The following is a 20721-nucleotide window of genomic DNA, read 5'->3' on the forward strand; positions in this document are numbered from 1 at the left end:
AATATAGGGCATAAATCAAATGCCTGTCCAGAAAGATAATATAGTCAATATTACTGTGTTGTGGTTGATAAATATGCCAATAAAGTAGATAGTAGATGGATGGGTGGCCGGGTGGCTCGGGAATTACGTTAGTTACCGATGTATGCCTGATCCCTCAGGCCGCCGTGCTCGCGCGGTTAACTAACTAGTTAGTTACCAAAATGTCGACAGCTTTGGATAAGAGCTCGCTATCGGCACACCATCGAAACGCTCAGATATAAACAGACTATTATGCTCATAGATAGAGAATCAAGCGATTCGCTCATTATCCTACATAAAACCCTCCTTACGTACAGTATATTTACGATAACGATCCGATAACAATTCGTACACTCCGGCGTTACACAGTAGGGATCATTTACTGTTGTCATCCTAAGCAGTAAGCTTTTGTGATGATTGGTTCTATGCCCTTAGTTTTCCGCACGGCCTTGCTTGCTCCTGGAATTTTTCAGACTCCTAAAAGTCCTGGACTGGATCCTAAGACGGCTAATCCTGCTCTTGAGAGCTAGGAGCACGCTTCCCAGACATAGGGTAATCTCTGGAGCGAATTGAATCTTCATGGGAGCTTAGTTTACCCCACTATCTCTGGGGAGAATTTGGCATGGTAAGAAGCGGAGCAGAAGGAATGATGACCTCGATTCCCTGTTCCATTGATGATGCCATCGCTTTGTTGAGTTTATTGAGGCTACCTTAGTCAGGCTACTCACCCCTCTGCTCAGCCCTACTCAGTGATCAGCTCAGGTCTACGCAATGAGCGAAAAGCGGCGAGGGGTGAGCACTAAAACGGAAAGGGAAAGCCTTCGAGCTGTCTAGAAAATCAAGTACATATGCATGTAAAAAAAAAAAATAAATAAATAAATAAAAAATAAAATAAAAAAAAAAAAAGCTTGGCTACTGCACGGATAGAAAATAACACAAGTACTAATGATAGGGACACAAAGGCAGCTATGTAAAAAACACACCTCCGTCCACCACACTGGTTTGCCCCGTAGTATAATCCGAATCAGGACTGGCCAAATAACCCCCAACCACTCCAGCTACATCCTCCGGCGTCCCAGCGCGTCCCAGCGCAACCACCTGCTCTGAATAGTTGCGCTTCATATCCCCCTTCTTCTGTCCATGCATATCGGTCAAGCTTTCATCGATTCCGTCCAACATTGAAGTGTTGATCATTCCCGGCGCATACGCATTGACCGTGATTTTATGCGGCGCACATTCCTGCGCAAAGGCCTGCGTTAATCCCCTGACCGCGAACTTACTGGCACAATACATCCCCAGAGGAGCGGAAGCTCTGAACCCGCCAATGGACGCTGCACCAAGGATCTTGTACACGCGCACTCCAGCGGCGGTTTCCGGGTCACCCTGTGCAATCATCTGTTGCGCGGCGCGGGTATAGCAGTTGAACACGCCCTTGACATTAACCGAGAAGACCTTATCAACGTCCTCCTCGGTGGCGGAGAACAGGGGCTTTGTCTGGGCGATGCCCGCGTTGGCGACCATCAACGTCAGGGGACCGAGTTTTTCAACTGTCTCGTGGATCATAGCTTCAACGGAGGAACCGGAGGTCACGTCGGCTGGGACGGCGATTGCTTTGGGGCGGCCGTCGGATGGAAAGGCGGTGTTGAGTTCGGTGACGGCGGCTTCGATGTCCGCTGCTTTGTTGGGGATGTCGTTGATGCAGACGGAGTAGCCATCTCGGACTAGGCGGGTTGCTATGGCCTTTCCACTGGGGAGGTTAACTTGTTTACAAGTACTGGATTCTGTATGGAGTATAGGTACCTACATCCCGTTTGCAGATCCGGTGACAATCGCTGTTCGGCGCATGGTGATGTGCCGTATCTCGTCAACCCCAAGATATCAAGATGGAATCAAGGGCGATTGCCCCTTATATAGGCCAATCATGACCCCGCAGTTCTCAGACGAACACGTAGGATCGTCATGCATTTTTTTGCTTTGTTCGATCTCGATTTGGATTAGCGGGGCTCGTGTATCTGCGTATCTGCGAGATCACGACAATCTGCATGATCCTGCCAACTCATATCTTTGCTACTGAATGATTGCTGGTCCATGTAGTACTCACCTATCGATATCTGGAATGGTAAGTTAGTACAAATTCGTTCGATATAATACATTCCACGTGCATTGTTCGGTGGTAGAACGGAATCCATGACGTCAATCTGATAAGATGCCTCAATGCGATGGCACAATATCACAAACACTCCTTCAGCAATCCCATTTACAAAATAACCATCACCAACCGCCAAAATGGTCAAAGACAAAGACACCGTAATCCAGTAAGCCTCCCCACCAACCCCCCAAAACACCCCCTAACAAGCCCCAGCGAATTCCACGACCTAGTAAACATGTCCCCCGCCGAACTCTGGTCCTGGCTCCAAAAAGAACAATCCCAATCCTCCGGCTGGCAAAGTGAATCCGGCGGCGAAACGATAGGCCACGAGAGGTACTTTCCCGTTTCCCAATTTTCCGCAAATCCGGTTTTTGAAGAAAACGAACTCAGCGGTCGCCGTATCGTCGATATCCTTGCGCATAATCCTGATCGGGACCCAGAGGAGTATACGGAGCATGATATTGAGCATATGAGGAAGACGGTGGCGTATTGTAAGAGGCATTTGGCGCAGGAGGAGAAGGCGAAGAGTGATACGGGGAGTAAGAGTTATCGGTCGTTGAAGAATTGGGGGCATGATGTTTTGAAGGAGTAGGTCGTTGTGGTAGGTATTGATTGAGGAATTGCATCTTGTGTATGATAGGAAGCTGCTGTATTTTATTAGCATGTCCCCCAAAAGAATAAAGATCATAGTCTCCAATGAATCCTTTGATCGTGAGGTTTTCGAATGCGGAATGAGATGAGATATCTGCTCTGGCTTTGTGGTAGTTGCTCAATGGTATGATCCGCCTTGGATCGATTCGGGGCTGTAGCCCGTTCAAATTCATTTTCTTTCTTCTCCTCTTTTTTATGGTATGCCTGGCCCCTTGGGCTCCCATGCAGTGACTCAAGAGCTTGGCCTGAGGACAGCATATGGCCAATATAATCTCAAACAACCAATAGTTGCCCTCTGGCGATCCATCCCTTTCAATAAACATAGCACCAGGTCCTTCTATCTCCCCCGAGAAAAGAATCAAACTGCCCAAAGAAAGTCTATCCAAACCAAGCCTGAGTTCCAGCGAGCGAACTACCTGAAACCTCTCGAGCTGGGCCCGCTCACAGAAGATACCAATATCTGGCTTGCCGATGGTCAGGTTTTCGATCACTTTCCTAAACACACTGTTGATGGAGCTAAGGCCCTGTATCATGAGGTTGGTGTGGGCATCGCCAGAATTCACTGTTTCTTGGATTCCAACAACTGAAGGACAATGTTGCTAATTTTTCTGTTATAGAGGTGAGATCCCTGACACTGTCCTGCATAAAGACTGTCCGAAAGAGCGATGCGAAACTTTCAACGGCCCAGATAAGGGCAATTCTAGATTGCACGTTGACGAAGTATAGAATGAATGTGAAGAGAGTATGACTCTACATACTGCTGTAGCTACGAGGCTGCGGGCGCCCGGTTCATGCTATGTCTATCAGTTTCAGAACGATTTCTCTAATCCGACATGGCGTGGCCGTGGTGTATGCTGGCTCCCCTTTATTACTCCGACATACATGACTCGATTCTATCTTTTCAAGCTAAATATGGAATAGAAACAATATAAGTGAAATCAGAATACCCTGTAGCTATACGATTTGCAAATGGGACCGCAGAGTGGTCTGCGCATGTGGGGCTACCCGGTGCCTTCCCAAAATAGAAATAGCATCTACGCCTTCCAAAAAAAAAAAAAAAAAAATGAACTACAGACACAGTTTCTCTCTCTGTCTCTCTTCCTATATATCTCTTTCTCTTTCTCTACACCATTTTCTCGGCATGTCCCTTTTTACTCGCCTATTAAAATCGTCGAACTTCGAGAACACGCCAATGCCAACGTATACAGGCAGCCGCTCCAGCCCTCATTCTACCTTTGCAAGCGCACCGCCGCATCGCAGGCAACCCGTCAAGCTACGAGAGCAGCCTAAAGACTGTCGCTCCAACGCCCAACGCTTATCATGAAATCAAATTTAATAATCCCGAGAGTCTATGACGACCATTTCTCACAGAATGCTGCCTACACGAGGCATTTATAACCCCCCTCGGCAGTTCCATCCTCTCTCTTTCTTTCTTTCTTTCCTTCTTTAACTCATCCACCAGCTGCGTTTTGACTGTTTCCATCCAACACACCGAGTTCCACGACAAAAACAGAGCTTTCGAGCATCGACAACCGATCCTCGAGTCTACAGAGAGTATGGTTTTTGTCTTTTCTTCTTATTTTCTTCGTTACTGACATGGGAAACAGCTCGCAACCGACAGCCACCTACACCGGCTTTCCTCGACCGACCTTTTTCGTCTCGAGTCTACGAGAAGAGTAAGTTCTTATCTCCTTTTCTTCTGTACTTCCTCTCTACCCTTTCTTCTCTACCCTTTCTTCTCTTCTCTTTCTTTGCTTCTTCGCCTTCTCTTTTTCTGGCACACCACTGACACATAGCAGCTCATCTATCGACATGGCCCAGGAAACTTCATCAAAAAGACCCTCGAGGCTATCAAGCGCAGGCCACAGAGCTCCTACAAAAAGAAGTCTGGCTGCGGGCTGAAGAGAAAGCCCACCCCCTACCCACTGAGGCACCATGCAGGTGACTCGTCAATGTCCCTGCCAGAGGACCAGCCGGTCCAGACTATGCCCAAGCCAAAGGGCGAAGGGCCTCGTGCCTACGGGCTGACGAGAACGCCCACTCCGGTTCCTACAAGGGGGGCAAAAAAGGCACGCCGCGTCTCGGTTGCTCCGGGCATACAAGAGCCCACTGAGGAGAGCGAAGAGGTTGAGGTACTTGGTGCCCACCTCGAGAAACTTAACCTCAGCTCGCGGGTCCAAGGCGCCCTGGTGACCATCGTGGCCCAGGGTTTTGAGGTGGAGCGGGACTTGGCCCAGACTCCATCAGCCAAGGAGGAGTGTTCTGAGGCGCCCCGGCACGTCTCCTCCCTCGAACCTCTGCCCAACAAGCCAAAGCGGGAGGGGTAGTCTCACTTCGGGGGGCTTAAGCGGAGGCCTGGCCCATTTTCGTCTAAGCACGGCTCGGGCCTGCTAGACAACACCGAAACGGCCACCAGTGCGTGCTTTATCAACAAGCACCGATACGCTTTGCATGTCGATGCCGTTAAGGTGGACTTTCTTCCCGACGCCCTGCAGAAGCACGTCGACAACCAGCTTCAGTCAACAGAGCGGCTGCGTCTTCCCAAGCCGGGACCATCGCCACTGTGCCAGGCATACGTACTGCCTGAGTCAGAGGTCGATTACGAACCCGACATCCCAAGCAAGGCCGGGTACATTCGTCCCTTATCTGCTGGGGACCAACGGGGCCACGACATCGGCTCTGGCCTGCGGAGTACGGGTTAATACCTAAGTTTACCGTGTTGTGTGAGCATCAATCAAACCGTTCACTTCCATTATCTTCCTACTGTAGTCTATAGTATCCTGCTCCCTTGTATTGTTACATTTGCGTCCTTTGCACTTTCAGTACTACAACTAGGCAGCATCCTCATACGTCATACCAGCATAAGGGACTTTATGGCATCAATGAGGCATTAAACAAGACAGCATCAATATAAATTCTCGTAGCCATACTATTCTAAATAAACTAAATTAAGTTAATCTACCCATACCAAATCCCAAAAATATCCGTCTTGACCCTCTCATAGTCCTCCTCCTTATCCGGATCCCCAAAAATCTTCAACGCACTCACCAGAAACGTATAATTGCCGGCCGGCGCATAAGTCCCATCACTCAACTTCCCATGCCATGTACCCGCAGCATTTTGACCTGGTACATAGCGTGCCGGAAAACTGTCGATCGAGCCGAGGATTTCCTGTCCGAGAACTTTTTCTGTGTTGTACTTAAACGCACGTTTGACTCTAGTTCTGGGAATATGAGTCTGATTTGGCGGAAACGCATCAACAGGCTGCACATCAACACGAAGCAACGCCGTCCCCATCTTCAACTCCGCAAAAACAGCCGGCGCAAGAAGCCCCGGATACTTCGCCCGCGTACTATTCGGCGGCGGAATATTAAACTGATAATGACCCGCCCACGGCACACCAGGCCTAGAGGTCGATGTTAAAAAGACGTGTTGTTTGTTGAGGACTGGCACTTCCTTTAGCACCGAGTCAACGCCCAAATACGGCAGTGAGAGAGACTCGTCTTTCTCGCTGTTTGTCGCGTTGATGGTGATGAACCCGCTATATACTGGTATACGTTCTGTGGTCATGTTGAAGGGGAGGATCGGGGAGACGTGTATGAATGCTTGTTCGCCGGGTTGGATTGTTACTTCTGTGATACTAAATGAGAGGTCTGCGCCGCGAGGGATCATTTCTGGTGGGTGGCCTGTTGTGAAGTGTGATTTTGATCCCTTTGTTGTGAAGGTGTAGAATGTTGCGCTGGGGATGTGGGCGATTTCGTATGTTACTGCTGCTGGTTTGGTGTTTTTTATAGTAAACCCGCCATTTTTAAGGAGATGGGCTGTGTCATTGAAGGAGATTGAGGGTGCGGAGAGGAGGGTTGTTGCGTGGACGGCGTCGTAGATGTTTATTAGGCCAGCGCCTTGTTGGGGGACTGGTGCGAGGAAGGGGTATTCGGATATGCCGTCGTGGAAGGGTTCTGGTGTTGCTGTTGTGGAGAGGAGATTGTTGATGGTTTCTGGGTCGAGTTTCCCACGTGCTTCGAGGAGGAGTGCTATAGCGCCTGCTGCGTAGGGGCAGGACATGGATGTTCCGGAGAGGACTGCATATCCGCCCATGGCGAGGGGGTACGTTGAGGCGATAACACCTCCTGGGGCAGAGATCTGGGGTTTTGTCTGGACTTCGTAGGACGGGCCCCAGCTGGAGAATGTGCTCATGTATCCGCCTGTAGTGTAGTTTGGTTCTTCCATGATAGCGAGGCCAGCGCGTTTGGGGGAACGGATGGTAAGGTGGACTTTGTGTCCTGTTTCGAGGAGGGCGATCCATTTGTGGCCTTGAGTTTGCGGGACCATTCCTGCGGATTCGATTCCAGGTGCGTAGACGTATGCTTGGTTCGTTCCTGGCTGTGTATTGTAGAAGAGAATATGTTTCGCGCCACGGGCAGCTGCGTTGCCTGCCTTTTGGCTAAACGAGCACCCACCTCGACGGATAAGGATTATGTATTCTGATAAATCTGCTGGTTCGGCGGGGAGGTCGTGGCAAGCGTCGTCTGCGGAGGAGGTGTTGTAGGTTAGTGCGTAGAGCTGGTAGGTGCCCTCTGAGATATTGGAGAGGATTCCTGGTGCCCAGCCAAATTCGGAATCTATACTCCCGGCAACGTATTTTCCCGGGACGAGGAGCATGGGGTAAGCTTTGTTGTCGACGGAGCCGACGGATGTTGCGCCGATGCCGCCTGCTGGGGTTGAGGAGTGGAAGGGGCCCATTGTTCCGCTGTTGCCGGCTGAGACGGTGCATGGGATGCCTGCTTTTACTATGTTTGAGACCACGACGTCGAGGGGTTCTGCAAGTGGTTAGTTTGGATAATATATAGGCACTTGAGGGTGTGGGGATACCTTCGCTCCAACCACCGCTCCCTCCAAGCGAAGATGTAATGACATCTGCACCGGACTCGTACGCCATCGCAAATGCTCTGATAAGCACATCATTTGAAACAGCTCCATTGCATCCCATGACACGGTACGCGCCCAACGTGACATTCGGAGCAACACCAGTGAAGTAGTTCTGCTCGTTAGAGGATGCAGCAATAATACCAGCAACATGCGTCCCATGGCCACCACAGTTATCATACGGATCAGGATCCGGGACGGGCTCGTTCTCACCAGTATACGCATCGCCGACGAGGTCATATCCGAAACCAACTTTGCATCCAGGGCCGAAACACCCGCCTAGGTCAGGATGGTTGTAGTCAATGCCTGTGTCGATAATGGCGACACGGACTCCAGAGCCTGTGAATCCTTCCTCGCGCAGTTTATCAACTCCAGTCACTGTATGCAGCGAATAGAAATTGTCGTCGGTGGCACGTTGTTCGATCTTCTGCTTGGGCGAAGAATGGACCTGGTGCTTATCCGCCGTGCTGACCTTCTCATAGGGAAGCGAGTACTTCCGCATTGGAAAGACCTTCTTGACAGATTTCGAAGAGGCGATCTGTTCAATCTTCCTCCGTTCATCGTGTTCGTCATGCGTGTCGTCTAGATGGAACGATGCACCTTTGAATACGGAAGAGGAGAGACTGAGTCGAAGTTTTGCGGGGATCTTTGCGGTTGAGAGTTCTGAGAAGAAGGCATTTTCGTGCTTTATCTGTTAGCATATGCATGGAGAAGGGAAGAGGGCTCACTTACATTGTCCAAATGATCAGCGAATTCCGCAATATATGCACCAGGGATAACTTCCACTTCGAAATTAGCAGGTCCAGCGATAACAAAATTGCTCAACAAGATCAATTGCACTAGGAGTATTCCCAGTCCTAGAAACCAAGCCATATTCTCTGATATCTCCGGTTGATCAATCCCAAATCAGACATCAACCGTTTAGACTCAGTATCCGTAATGGCGCCACGAGTCCGGATATTTACCAATCTTATACCCCCCCACACGAGTACCCAATCCCCAACATAACCACAGCATCCGGGTCTCTGCTTTTCCCTGTACAACAGCCACCAGCCCAGACCAAAATCCCCAAGACACGCCCCCCAACGCCGTGTAACCGTTTCCCTCAACTTCCTGTCCCTCAGGAAAGCAGTGCATGCCAAGAACACAATCGATCTGATCTAGGGCAAGTCGCCAAGGGCTCACGGGGCCGAGACGGTGGTATCGTTTGAGTAGCATCTTGGGTTTCTTGTCATCCGTTGGCGAGGGCCGGAGCGACGTTAGTGGTGAGTGGGTGACGCGAAAGGGATGGATGTGTTATTGGTTAGGATTAGGGATTTACGGTGGTGAACTGGAGATAAAGTTATTATGTGGCGTTCTTCAGGATTGGCATCACGAGTTGTCGTTATAACGGAGGACTTGGACCAAGCGGTGTCGTCTTTCAGGTTGGGGCACGTGGTTTCACGAACTGCACGAATCCGTTTGGTACATCTAATACCGTTAGAATGGATTCAGGGGCTGGTACATAGATGTGTTTATTATGAGCGATCCAAATTATGAACATGGTATTAGATATCTACATTATGAAAGTCATATCATCCATATCAGCCATATCTCCGTAGATCAAGCAATCAAGAGTGCTCATAATACGGCGCATCCTGCCAGAACAGACAACGTGAGTTCGCAGTCGGATCATGGGCAGTTGTAATGTTCGAAACACCCAAGTTCAGAATCTGCTGCTTCTTGCCATGTTTCTCAAACGCAGGACCAACGCTCGACTTGGGCGCACCCGTCTCCGCAAAACTAGTGATGTAATCCTGCAATGCAAGCGCCACATTCTTGCTCGTAACGGTCGAGTTGGCTGCAGGGTTGTAGAAAGTATACTCCAGGTCCGAGCCATGCAATCCAGGGGGCACACTGAACAGGTATGCGTACGTCTGGTTGAGGAAAGCGCGGTTGAGATAGTCGGTGTTGCACTGGAAGACGATGTCTGCGAGGGTCGTTGCGAATCGCAAGACAGGGTTCGTGTATCCGTATGTGCCGTTGTAGACAGGTGGATACAGAACGTTGGAGATGTAGTTGGAGACGTTCTGCTGGATTTCGGGCAAGTCAGCCTCGAGGAGGCCTGCATAGCTGTTGCTGTTGACGCTGGTAGGTGGTGTGAAGAGCAGGCCCTCGTTGGAATTGTGGCCGACCATAAGGCTCAGGTTCTTGTGGAAATTGCCTTCGAGCAGCAGTTCTCCAGGCATCTTGGGCACAAAGGTACCATCAACAGCTGGTCCGTAGGTATAAGTTCCGTATGGAGATCTGTATATTTGTTTCGCGTTGGCGGCAACCAGCTTCGCAGTAGGAAGCTTACGAGCCTCCTCCACCGTGCTAACATTGAGGAGACCCAGGAACTGTTGAAGGGAGGCCTCCTGCTGCTCGTCGGTAGGGAGGGGATACCACCCAGGGCTTTGGAGAATAGCCTGCTGGAACGGCAGTTGTCCACCCTTGCCTCCGTAAGAAGTAATCTGGTGGAGGATGGATCCTCCTCCTGCAGACTCCCCAATCACAGTGACGCGGTCCGAATCACCTCCAAAGAGGTGAATGCTCTCCTTCACCCATTCCAGGGCTAGTCTTTGGTCGTGAAGTGCACCATTCGCCGTGCCATTAGCGGTGAGGGTATCACCAGCTAACCAACCAAAGGCACCAAGCTAAGGTTGTTAACGATGCAAGTCCTCGGTACTCTTCAGACAGCCACTTACTCGGTAGTTCAAAGCGACATAGATAATACCCTCTCCGTTCTTCTGACTCCGCTGAATCAGACCTCTAGGATCGTACGAAGTCTTCTCTCCAACCGTATATCCACCACCATAAATCCAAACCAACACGGGAGCCAAGGACTTCTTAGGAACCGACGTCTTGTTCTGCGCGCGATCAAAGATCTTCTTCGGGGCGATCACATCCAAGAACAGACAGTCCTCCGTAGTCCGAGGGTCTTGTTGCTGCGGCACGTAGGGGTAGGATGAGATATTGGTGGACTGGTTGAACTGCGTTCCCGTCAAAGCGCTGACAAGGAAGGCTGGAGCAATGTCCTCACTCCAAACAGGCTGCGCCTGGGGGCAGACACGACCTTGCGCGCCGGTTTGCACTTCGCTGCGGTTCTTTGCTGGGGAGACTGGTGCGCGGAATCGAAGGTCACCGACGGGGGGAGCGGCATAGCGGATGTTGCTGAAGTTGTAAGTGCCATAAGACTCCTATTCAGAATTAGCCTCGCTTTTTCACTTCTATAGTTGGATCCAGGACTAACGCTAAAGGAAAGAGCTTGGTGCAGCTCGTATCCAAGGTCAACCACCGGAAGCTTAGACGCAAAGCAGGCCGGCGCAATGGCCAGTAACAACGATGCCGCTGAGAAGTGCATCCTGACTAATTTGTCTGGCAGGAGACGATAGGCAGCTCTGGCCACGAGAGATGACAATCCGGGGGGATGGCAGGGTTTAAGTAGACTCCACGTGGGCCCGTGACGAGTCAGTTCAAAAAATTGATTGCGAGCTTATTATGATGCCTGAGGGATGTATAGATTAACTGCCCAATCAGACTGCCCAAATATTGGACTTTACCAGGCTTACCAGAGACCCACTGATCCGGCTCGACCCGGGCATACTAAGTATGTAATAATAAGGAGTCAGCATGAGTGAGAATGATTCACTACGGAAAAGCCGATACTGCATCCGGAGAGGGGCTTACACCTATCGTATCTAGGCCGGCGTGCGGCAGGATCAGGATCCTCAGTGTTGGCAGGATTCAAAAAGAACTCATAGCACTCCGTAGTTATGCATTTTATGCCGGATGACGCAAACCGTAGTTTCCCCGCAGTTATTCCGAGTCCGATTTGCCGATCTTCTGCAAGATATCGGTGTCCGATATCTCCGGAGTATACAGAGTACGAACCCGATACATTACGGAATAGTGCACAGTAGGTAATACTGTAGAGTACTACAAATGCCAGATGTTGGGCTAAGTATGCAAACCGCATTCACTCATTGTCAACCTCGCGTACCTTGTACTCGAGCATCTGATTCGATGGAACGGAGTGCTCGTCCTTCAACTTGGTCGCAGATTCTACCCCAGCAGCCGGGACACGATACTTGAATCTCTTTCCTGGAGCTGGCTGCCTTCCGTCAGGAAGAGCATAAGGAAAGGGGAGGTACTCTGGTAGCAATCCCAGTTGGATGAGAATCGTCGCCTGATCCCAGGCAATATGTTCGTGATATAACCGGTCTCCCCGAATGTTCACCACCGAAGTCATCGGGATCCGTAGCGGCTTTCCGGTAGGTGGGATTCCGGGGATACTGAAATATATTAGTAATGTGCCTACATAACTGGCAACCATAAGAGTACTTACAGCCAGTCAACCTCTTTATCATGAGTGAAGCAGAAAATAAACTCATCAACAACCCGGTCAGTACCAATGGTGCGGCTGATGAGATCCAACTCCGTGTCGTCGGGATTGTTGAAAATGAAATGGTTCAGGTAGAACTTGCTCAGACGAGCACGGCCAATTCCTCCTGTAAGCTGCACTCGTTCAGCACAAACTCTCTCATAAACAGGCGGGTCAGCTTACCGTCGGGATGTGGTTCACGTAAGGTTCCTGCACCATAGTTGACATTGTTTTCTCCACAGACCGGTCTCCGAACTCATAATAGGCATGCTCTTCCCAGATCTTCTCAAGGTCGAAGTAGGGGCCTCCCAATTGCTTCTTGATGAAGGTCAAACTTCGAGTATGCGCAACTCCAGCTGATGAGGTCTTGAAATCCACATGTCCAGGGACAATGAATCCGGCAGACGACGTTTCAGGATATGTGTACACAGTCAAGTTGTCGTGCTTCACGATAGCACCAGGCTTGCCAGAAACGTGTTGCAGCGCAGCCTTCTGAGCTGAAATATCCCATGAATCGAAGGAGATGGTAGCAGCAATGCGCTCACTATCGATTACGACAGCCCGGAGTGCATCAACAAACCCCGGCGCATAATCCTTCTGGGGCCCGTAAACTGCACTGAATCAGCAAATGCATATTACAACTGATCAAACGCAGCTCTACCTAATAAGCCAAACTTGTCCTTCGTTTCACATTCCGCCAACGAGACAAGAGCATCAATTCCTGCCGTAACCAACCCAGAAACACGCGTTTTGTCACCACTCAATTGCGGATCAAGACTGATCTGAACAACCGCATAGCTCTCCTCCGCCCATTTCTGCAGCGGCTCCGGGTCCAGACTGTCGTTTCTCTGCTGACAGTCCGCAAAGCTGCTAGGCCGCAGAATAATCAAACCCGGTCCACGTCCGCATCGAGAAAGCGGGGGCTGCAGGACAACATCGGCTCCCAGATTGATCACTGGAGCAGAGGGGAGAGGCGCAGCCTGAGTCATAATGATACAATACTGCCCCTGGATGTATGGACGGCGCAGTATGGAATTGGAAGACTCTCCGGGGAGAAACACAGCGGTAATACCTCAGGACATGGCGGGTGTTGCCGGATGGGGACCCCGCATTAAGGTCATGGCGATAAGATGCTTGGACTGACCAATACGTGGGGACAATATAAATGAATTTATAGGGCAATTTCCGAGCTCAATTGTCTTTCCAGGTGTCGTATTTGTGCCCCTACTAGCAAAGTGACAGGATGTGTAAATAGAAACGGAATTCCGTGATTGGTCAATTTGGGTGGCTTGCACGTGATGCAGAGCTGTTGCTTCCTCAGGCATTAAATGCCTTTTCCCACCGCACTCCGTTTATGCTACGAGTCTCCTGCGGTAACACAAAAGTAAGATTCTTGCTGGACTAATTTAGCCAATGTGCATATGACGACCCTCGCAATCCTCCGATTCTCCGTCGAATTTCACCTCTAATCACTCTCCCCTTCTCCGCGTCGCCTCCCTCCTTCCCCTCGACCTCCAACGAAGCCAACGAAGTCAAAATGAATGCGCATATGCAATCGTCCTTATCGAGCCTCGAAAGCAAACTGAACCTTCTTATTACCAGCCTTACAACATCCCCAACCGCCGCAGGTGCCCCAGCCGCAGCAAGCGCCGTCTTGGACGCGGATGACTCGTTGACATCGGCCGTCGAGACCCTCCGACAGCACCAAGAGAACTACGCCAAGATCCTAAGACTCCGTGCGGAAGCTGAGAATCTGGAGGAAAGAGTCAAGGGCATTGTCAGTGATGTAGAAACTCGCGAGAAGGAAATTCGAACGATTTGCGGCGACGCGGAAAACGATACAGACTCAGAGGCCGATGATGATAGCTCCGATTACGACTCCGATGAAGACATGGATATGTCAAAGTCGCGATCAAGGATAAGGATGAACAAGGAGGTGGATTATAAGCTACTGCTTGATTTCGCCCGGCGTATCAGCAAGTATAATCACCAGGCCGCGGCGGATGCAGCAGCAGGAATACCAGCGGCACAGAAGTTGAAGGACAAACGACAGCAAATCACCGAGCAGGACGTCGCAATGACAGGCGTCAACGGTGCTACAGAGACAGAAGAAGGAGCGGAGCCTGTCTCATCGGTAACAAAAGAGGCAACGTCTTGGTTGGACGAGTCCGCAAACATGACTCGCGAAATCTACATGCTACCATACCCGGCCGAGGATCGAATCCGCATGGGTCTCATGGGTCAGGTACAACTTGCAGCTGCCGAGGGTCGTCCAGGCTTTGATTCTGATAATGAGGTGGAACGACTGATACGTGAAGCGGAGGGACAGGGGGCTGCGGAAGCTATCGAACCGGCACAGCAGGGAGATGAGCCTCGTCGGGTAGATGAGGCTGCTCAGGCTGCTGCTCATGCTGGGTCTGCTGCAACCAGTGGTGCGAAGAGTGGGCCCGCACCTGCTCCCAAACCGAAAGCCACGCTTGATCTTGATCTATACGATCCAGAGGACGACGAGATGTGATCACAGAAATATATCATCTTTGTATTATACCCACGATTTTTACTCAAAGCGCTTTAGCGATTGCATAATGGTCTATCCTGACTCATTCTCATTTAAAACCAGTCACATTTGTCATGACTGAATCTGGCAATCTATTTATTTTGAATGTTTTTTGATAAACCTATAATTATTATCGCGTATTTTATCTATTGCTGCATCCCAGCGCGGGAGGTGTTACCATGCCCTGCTTTGTTGGCAATGTTGGTCGCTTCCAGAATGGATTCTTAAAAGCTGGATACTGTTACCGGCAATGAAGTTCCAAAATGATATACCGGGATAACTGGTTCTCCATGGAATGACTTTCTGTTATGCTTCTTAATATTTTATCTTGAGAAGCTGCGAATGTCCAGTGAGTGAAGTTTGTACATGCCTTTTCGAGTTTGGATCATTGAATTAGAGAATTATTATTGATACCTACCACAGTTATCAGTCAGTTACGGTGTACTGGTGCCCAATGTCTCTGCACATACAGCTTCAGCTCACAGAATGCCCAGAGTCTAGAAGCGCCTATGCCCCTCCAAATGACGATGGAACGGCTTCCATTGTCACGGTGCTTGCTAGTACTGGGCCTATGTCATACTTCACGGACATCAGCGAAGAATAACTCCGTCATCCTACAAATGACAAGCCGGAAATGGCCGCACACTCCGCATTTCCCAACCCACATTGTCTCCATGGGGACTCTGGGGAAGAAAATTCTCCTCAGGGAGTTCGCAGGAACACATTTCCGACCTGGAGGTCCCGGGCTTCATTGTACGGTACTGGAAGTCTGGTTCCGGCGGAGGGATTGTTTCCTGGGGTTGCCGGAATACATTTGCGGCCTATAGTTTCCTATGGATGGTTACCTAGAGAAGGAACAAACACGGAGAGATGCTGGCGGTTGGCTGGGACAAAGTGTCCGGACGCCTCCTCCACATTGACGTCAAACTACTGGCGGCAGAAACCGCAGAGTTTACGATGTCATGTAATTTGAGTCAGTTCAGTTACAGCTCTTTTGGCTGTTTGTATTTAACCTGATGTTCCCCCCCCCCCACCGGAGTGAGATATTCTCCATACTTACCAGGAAGAGTAACCCGCTCCTAGCCCTACTCATAGCATCCCCACACTTCTATATTGATTGAATCTATCCAGATGTCCCAGCCACATACACCTTTCGATCCATTCTTTGGAGCGGATGGTGTGGATGGTGTGGAAAAGGAGAAGGAAAAGGACGGTGTACCCGACGGTGTATCCGACGGCGTAGGCCGTCCTTCTGATTCTCAACCAACAGCATGCCACGGCGAATTCACCAAGGAACAGCAAGATAAGTTTGGCAAGCGTGAATTGCAGGAGACGGATTGTTATGACAAACTCGGTTTCACATTCCCCAAGTGGAAAAAATGGGGTATCCTCTCGGTTATCTTCATCGTGCAAGTCTCCATGAACTTTAACGCCGGTTTCTACGCTAGTGGTGTCTCGCTGTTTGCTGGTCATTTTGGGATCTCGGAGCAGGCGGCCAGAGTCGGGCAGATGGATTTCCTCATTGCATATGGATTTGGGAGTGAATTCTGGGCGCCCTGGAGTGAAGAATTTGGTCGGTGGCCAATTATGCAACTCAGTTTATTGCTAGTCAATATATGGCAGATTCCTTGTGCGTTGGCGCCCAATTTTGGTACGATTGTGGTCTGCCGTATCCTCGGTGGTCTGTCCTCTGCTGGTGGTTCTGTCACGCTGGGTATGGTGGCGGACATGTGGGAAGCTGATGAGCAGCAATACGCTGTCGCGTTTATCGTCTTTTCATCAGTAGCTGGGTCAGTGATTGCTCCTGTTGTGGGTGGCTTTACAACAACATTCCTGAACTGGCACTGGAACTTCTGGCTGCAGCTTATCCTTGGAGGCTTTGTGCAGGTAGTGCACTTCTTTGTTCCAGAGACACGATGCAGTATCTTGGTTACTCGTGAGGCTAAGAGGCGACGCAAGATGGGTGATGAGGTGTACAGCGGTGACGAAATAAAAGGGAAGCAGATTACTGTGAAGCATCTGCTGATGGTCTGGAGTCGTCCGTTTATAATGTTCGTCCGGGAGCCAATTGTGCTGTGTCTGTCGATGCTTAGTGGCTTCAGTGACTCTCTGATCTTCACTTTCCTGCAATCTTTTACGCCGGTTTTTAAGCAGTGGGGGTTTACCACGATTACTATCGGATTGTCTTTTCTTCCGTATGTTCCCTGACCTTGACTCACTCCATTTGGACGATTGTGCTAACTGTCTTAGATTGATGGTCGGCTACATCATCGCCTATTTCTCCTTCTTCCCGTTTTTCCACAGACATTGCAGAGTCCGTGAACGAGACCCCGACGCCCTCCAGCCAGAAGCCCGATTGTATTGGCTGCTATGGAGTGAGTCCCTGCCTTTTAACATCGCATATCCAGTATTAATCAGGTCTAGCTGCACCACTTCTGGTAATCGGTTTGTTCGGCTTTGCATGGACCAGTTTAGGACCCCCGCATGTGCACTGGATAGCGCCGATGATCTTCGCATCGCTCATTGCAATAGCCAATGTAAGTTCCAGTCTCACAGGTATACCAATACAGGATGTCTGTCTAACACAGCACAGTATTCCATTTACATGGCCACAATCGACTACATGGTCGCCTCTTACGGGCCGTACGCAGCCTCCGCAACAGGCGGTAACGCCCTAGCCAGAGATTTCCTCGCTGGTATTGCTGCCATGTATTCAACGCCAAGTAGGCATTTCCCTTCATTTCTTTTATTTCCATAAAAGTTTCGGTACTAATAAAGCAGTGTACGAAAACATGGGCCACTCCAACTCCCTTGAATGGGCCTCCACACTACTAGGTTTCCTCGCCATCTTCTTCATCATCCCCATCTACGTCTTCTACTGGAACGGGCCGAAGATCCGCGATAAATCGAAATTCGCGCAGGTTCTCGCTAGTGATCGGAAGAAAGCCCAGCGGAAGGTTTCGCAGTGTGGCTCTGGGGAGCCGGGTCCGGAGGAACATTACTTCTCCGGTTCGGGGGCTGTTTGAGATGATGCTTATTGTATCGCCTTGGTGCTGGTCCGGATGTAATAACCGATCGTGGGAGAGAGGGTTACACCACTGTGATTTTGGTTTCATTTCGCCGTTTGACATCATTTACGACTGACTGACCGATAAATAGATATGGATATCTGGCATTTGCATTCGCATTTGCATCTGCATATTTCTAGTTGTTGTTTATGGCATTTGCATGCACTCTAGATTCGTTTTTGTGTGTTGATAATATAATAACCATACTAATTAGGAAATAATAGCAATATTAATTTTATCATTGCGCTTCTGTGATAAGGGTTGTGACCATGACGCAATTCAGGAACATGTTTCCAGTGGCTATGAGGATGGTCTCCTGCGTTGTGCGGGTGGTCCAGGTTGTATAACTGGTCAGGATAATCGTGCGTGCCGTTTCGAATTTTTCTGCTTGGAGCGAGTTTAGGACCTCCATTAGCTCTTCCTGCTTGGTGTCTACGTGGCGATAGCCAACACCGAAGATGCAACTGAAAGTGAAAGGCTACAGGCTAGTCCGCCGTTCGATTACTATCAGAAAAGGTGTCCTCCCAAAATTTTATAGGGCCGATAAACCTCTTGATATGTCTTGTATCTGGCTTGTGTGAAGCCATTCCCTAACTTATGGCCAAAAACAATACCAGCATGACCCAAGGTACAATGGTGAACTCAAAACCGAAGATAGCACCTAGCGTTCCAACGTTGATATAATCGAAGGACTTCGGTCACGACGGAAACAGAGACTCACCCTTAATTTACCCATCATCGACAACGCGTGATGGCTACCGCTTATCGAATGACCTACGAAACTAGAGAGGGACTGCCAGGATTGAAACTCCCGCCCTAGCAGTCTCACCACCCAAAAGCCAATATATTGCACGCGACAGGACAAAGGAATCGTTCGAGAATCGATTAGTAACTACACGACGACCAAAGGTCTGTCCTACCATGGCTGATGAATGGTGTTCATTGAGACTTCACATTGTGAAAGACAACTCTACGAGAACTTCGCTAAACGTATAATTATCCTAACGAAGCCACATTCCATAACGTGCAGAAGCCAAAGGAAGCTGCCTGGAAGTGGCTTCGTCACAGATTATCGAAGAATATGTACACGATCGTAGTCTCGAAAAAGGTGCTACGAGATTGAGAAAAGTAAAGATATCGTTTTTCGTGTTGTGTCTCCGGATGTTCCCTAAAAATTTTCCCTTTCCATTGACTACAATACGGTAGTGCTCCTTTCACAACCATCTCTGCATCGCATGTCCAGCCGTGGACATTCAATTCTCTAGATCCTAAGTCAGGAACTAGGGCTTGCCATTAATTTTGCCTTGTGGATCCGCTAGAAAAGTCTATCCTTTGAAAATATTCGGAAGGCAATTCTCTACGAGGGCAAACAGGTAGCGTTATCTGGCCGTTTTGATTACTCCGCCCGCATGGTTCAGCGGTTACAACGACCTGGCATCCAATCTGTTTATCTGGGAGACCAGGCGGAAGGAAGGCCAAGCACTTGTTCAGCTGGGAATGATCCATACCTCCGGACGCGATACGGGCAAGCCGTGTGCCATTTTTGGTATTGCCTCTGAGCCAGTATTCTTGAATAACAGAATCCTGGACGGTCGAAAGAGAGGCCCGCGACATTATTTTCTTTGATCGCGAAGATGTTCAAACACGCGGGAAGTGTCTCGACTCCCATTGTGTGTCCAAGCGGACTGATCGACACCTGGCTTATGGAGTTGGGTTCTTGTTTCCCTGGTCTCAGGGTTTACAGTTTTCATGGGCAAAAGGCGCACACGAGCGATTTCCGTCGAAAGGATCGCAGGACTCGCAACGTTAAACTAAGTAAGGTATTGTAGTCCGCACCAAATTCCGCAGGCAGTGTGCGCTACATGCCTATTGCAGACAGGGCAATCCATAGTGGACTGAAAATCTGGATTCGGTTCGTAGTAGTGATGCGCAAAAAAGCGCAAAGATACCAGATCATTTTTTTCCCATGTGAGCATTGGTGTCTAGTCGAAACCGGGCTCGTCTTGCCAAAAGCTATGGCGCATTGTCTATGGCATTTTCAATGTCAACGGCTTTGTGGTGATAAAGGTTTTCTGGTCGGACATTTTCCTGGTGAATTTTATGTCCCAAGGGATATCCCCTCCATGTGCGTGAATGTTGCGCAGGAGTCTGATGCGCCGCGGGATGGGCCAGTGCCTTCGTTGTCTATGGTGTTTTCACGTGTTGCATACGCCGAGTCATTGAAGGCTTGGGAAACATCCATATCATCCATAGATATTAGCTCCGGATTATGATAATCTGCTCGACTTTGTTTCTGATGGATAAGGATAAAAGACAGGAAGACATGAGCTGCCTTCAGGAATTTGAGCCTTCCTTTGTTTGGATTCCATCTTACCGTCCAAATGATGACGGGGTTTCCACCTCAGCTCAGCGCCCTTTGCTTTGGTGCTTTACTATTTCTCCATTCATATACGATAAGGTGAGGGTAGTCGGCTGGACAGTTTGACATGTTAGTGCTACTTATCTTGCAGTATATCTCCGTTAGACGTGAGCTGAGCCGCAATTGGCGTAAGTTGCGATCCTTCAATGAGATCCATTCCAAATGACCTTGCTTTGGAGATCCTGCGCGAACTGATACATATGTAGGCGTGAGACCTAGCGCTCATCTTCTTTCACACAAAGACTGCCATTGCTGTATTCCTGATTTATGGGCTTAAGCCGGTTCATGACAGCCTATTTTCGTTAACAAGCAAAAGCTCATATACCCAACCATCTTGACCCGCCATTAAAATAGCTGTTTGCGCAAGTACGTCCCAGGGTCGATTATCCCAGTCCTAGCAGTCGCCCACGAGCTTAGCTCAATGAAGTGGATATTAGATCCGGTCTCGAAGGGGTTATCTTGGCTTCGTATATTTGTAGCCAGCTATGTGCTTTACTCATGATCCTCTCTATCACAACTTGAACCGGTTCC

General features: G+C 49.5%; 7 protein-coding genes across 7 annotated transcripts; 3 read left to right on the top strand and 4 right to left on the bottom strand.

Moving 5' to 3' along the window:
- Positions 1-924: 924 nt before the first annotated feature.
- On the bottom strand, positions 925-1917 carry ASPGLDRAFT_173990 (uncharacterized protein). The gene is made up of 2 exons (XM_022542813.1): positions 1823-1917; positions 925-1765 (listed from the first exon to the last, which is right to left on the bottom strand). The coding sequence occupies exons 1-2, from the start codon at positions 1861-1863 to the stop codon at positions 985-987; spliced, it is 822 nt and encodes a 273-aa protein (XP_022399311.1). The 5' UTR covers positions 1864-1917; the 3' UTR covers positions 925-984.
- Positions 1918-2304: 387 nt separating this feature from the next.
- On the top strand, positions 2305-2759 carry ASPGLDRAFT_26876 (DUF3140 domain-containing protein; the record flags this gene model as incomplete). The annotated part of the gene is made up of 2 exons (XM_022543614.1): positions 2305-2333; positions 2381-2759. The coding sequence occupies 2 exons, from the start codon at positions 2305-2307 to the stop codon at positions 2757-2759; spliced, it is 408 nt and encodes a 135-aa protein (XP_022399312.1).
- Positions 2760-5748: 2989 nt separating this feature from the next.
- ASPGLDRAFT_48714 (uncharacterized protein) lies at positions 5749-8705 on the bottom strand. Its single transcript, XM_022546957.1, has 3 exons — positions 8477-8705; positions 7691-8429; positions 5749-7638 (listed from the first exon to the last, which is right to left on the bottom strand). Exons 1-3 carry the CDS (start codon positions 8615-8617, stop codon positions 5777-5779), a joined length of 2742 nt encoding a protein of 913 aa, XP_022399313.1. The 5' UTR covers positions 8618-8705; the 3' UTR covers positions 5749-5776.
- Positions 8706-9354: 649 nt separating this feature from the next.
- Positions 9355-11126, bottom strand: ASPGLDRAFT_129296 (uncharacterized protein; the record flags this gene model as incomplete). Its single annotated transcript, XM_022540879.1, has 3 exons — positions 9355-10419; positions 10471-10962; positions 11016-11126. The coding sequence occupies 3 exons, from the start codon at positions 11124-11126 to the stop codon at positions 9355-9357; spliced, it is 1668 nt and encodes a 555-aa protein (XP_022399314.1).
- Positions 11127-11741: 615 nt separating this feature from the next.
- Positions 11742-13135, bottom strand: ASPGLDRAFT_129645 (uncharacterized protein; the record flags this gene model as incomplete). The annotated part of the gene is made up of 4 exons (XM_022540911.1): positions 11742-12057; positions 12111-12280; positions 12330-12757; positions 12808-13135. 4 exons carry the CDS (start codon positions 13133-13135, stop codon positions 11742-11744), a joined length of 1242 nt encoding a protein of 413 aa, XP_022399315.1.
- Positions 13136-13523: 388 nt separating this feature from the next.
- ASPGLDRAFT_48718 (uncharacterized protein) lies at positions 13524-15087 on the top strand. The gene has a single exon (XM_022546958.1). The coding sequence runs from the start codon at positions 13684-13686 to the stop codon at positions 14662-14664; it is 981 nt and encodes a 326-aa protein (XP_022399316.1). The 5' UTR covers positions 13524-13683; the 3' UTR covers positions 14665-15087.
- Positions 15088-15834: 747 nt separating this feature from the next.
- Positions 15835-17942, top strand: ASPGLDRAFT_174005 (putative MFS multidrug transporter; the record flags this gene model as incomplete). The annotated part of the gene is made up of 5 exons (XM_022542814.1): positions 15835-16898; positions 16954-17078; positions 17128-17240; positions 17297-17426; positions 17485-17942. 5 exons carry the CDS (start codon positions 15835-15837, stop codon positions 17727-17729), a joined length of 1677 nt encoding a protein of 558 aa, XP_022399317.1. The 3' UTR covers positions 17730-17942.
- Positions 17943-20721: the final 2779 nt, after the last annotated feature.

The sequence above is a fragment of the Aspergillus glaucus genome (assembly GCF_001890805.1).
Source record: "Aspergillus glaucus CBS 516.65 unplaced genomic scaffold ASPGLscaffold_14, whole genome shotgun sequence".
Classification (NCBI taxonomy): domain Eukaryota; kingdom Fungi; phylum Ascomycota; class Eurotiomycetes; order Eurotiales; family Aspergillaceae; genus Aspergillus; species Aspergillus glaucus.

What these genes read in the sequence shown, in the direction of transcription:
- ASPGLDRAFT_173990 (XM_022542813.1), bottom strand. Translation starts at nt 1,863, where the DNA reads ATGCGCCGAACAGCGATTGTCACCGGATCTGCAAACGGGAT. An exon ending in ACCGGATCTGCAAACGGGAT is followed by an intron (nt 1,766 to 1,822) that starts GTAGGTACCTAT and finishes TAACCTCCCCAG; the next exon opens with TGGAAAGGCCATAGCAACCC.
- ASPGLDRAFT_48714 (XM_022546957.1), bottom strand. Translation starts at nt 8,617, where the DNA reads ATGGCTTGGTTTCTAGGACTGGGAATACTCCTAGTGCAATTGATCTTG. An exon ending in TCGCTGATCATTTGGACAAT is followed by an intron (nt 8,430 to 8,476) that starts GTAAGTGAGCCC and finishes TAACAGATAAAG; the next exon opens with CACGAAAATGCCTTCTTCTC. An exon ending in GAGCGGTGGTTGGAGCGAAG is followed by an intron (nt 7,639 to 7,690) that starts GTATCCCCACAC and finishes AACCACTTGCAG; the next exon opens with AACCCCTCGACGTCGTGGTC.
- ASPGLDRAFT_48718 (XM_022546958.1), top strand. Translation starts at nt 13,684, where the DNA reads ATGAATGCGCATATGCAATCGTCCTTATCGAGCCTCGAAAGCAAACTG.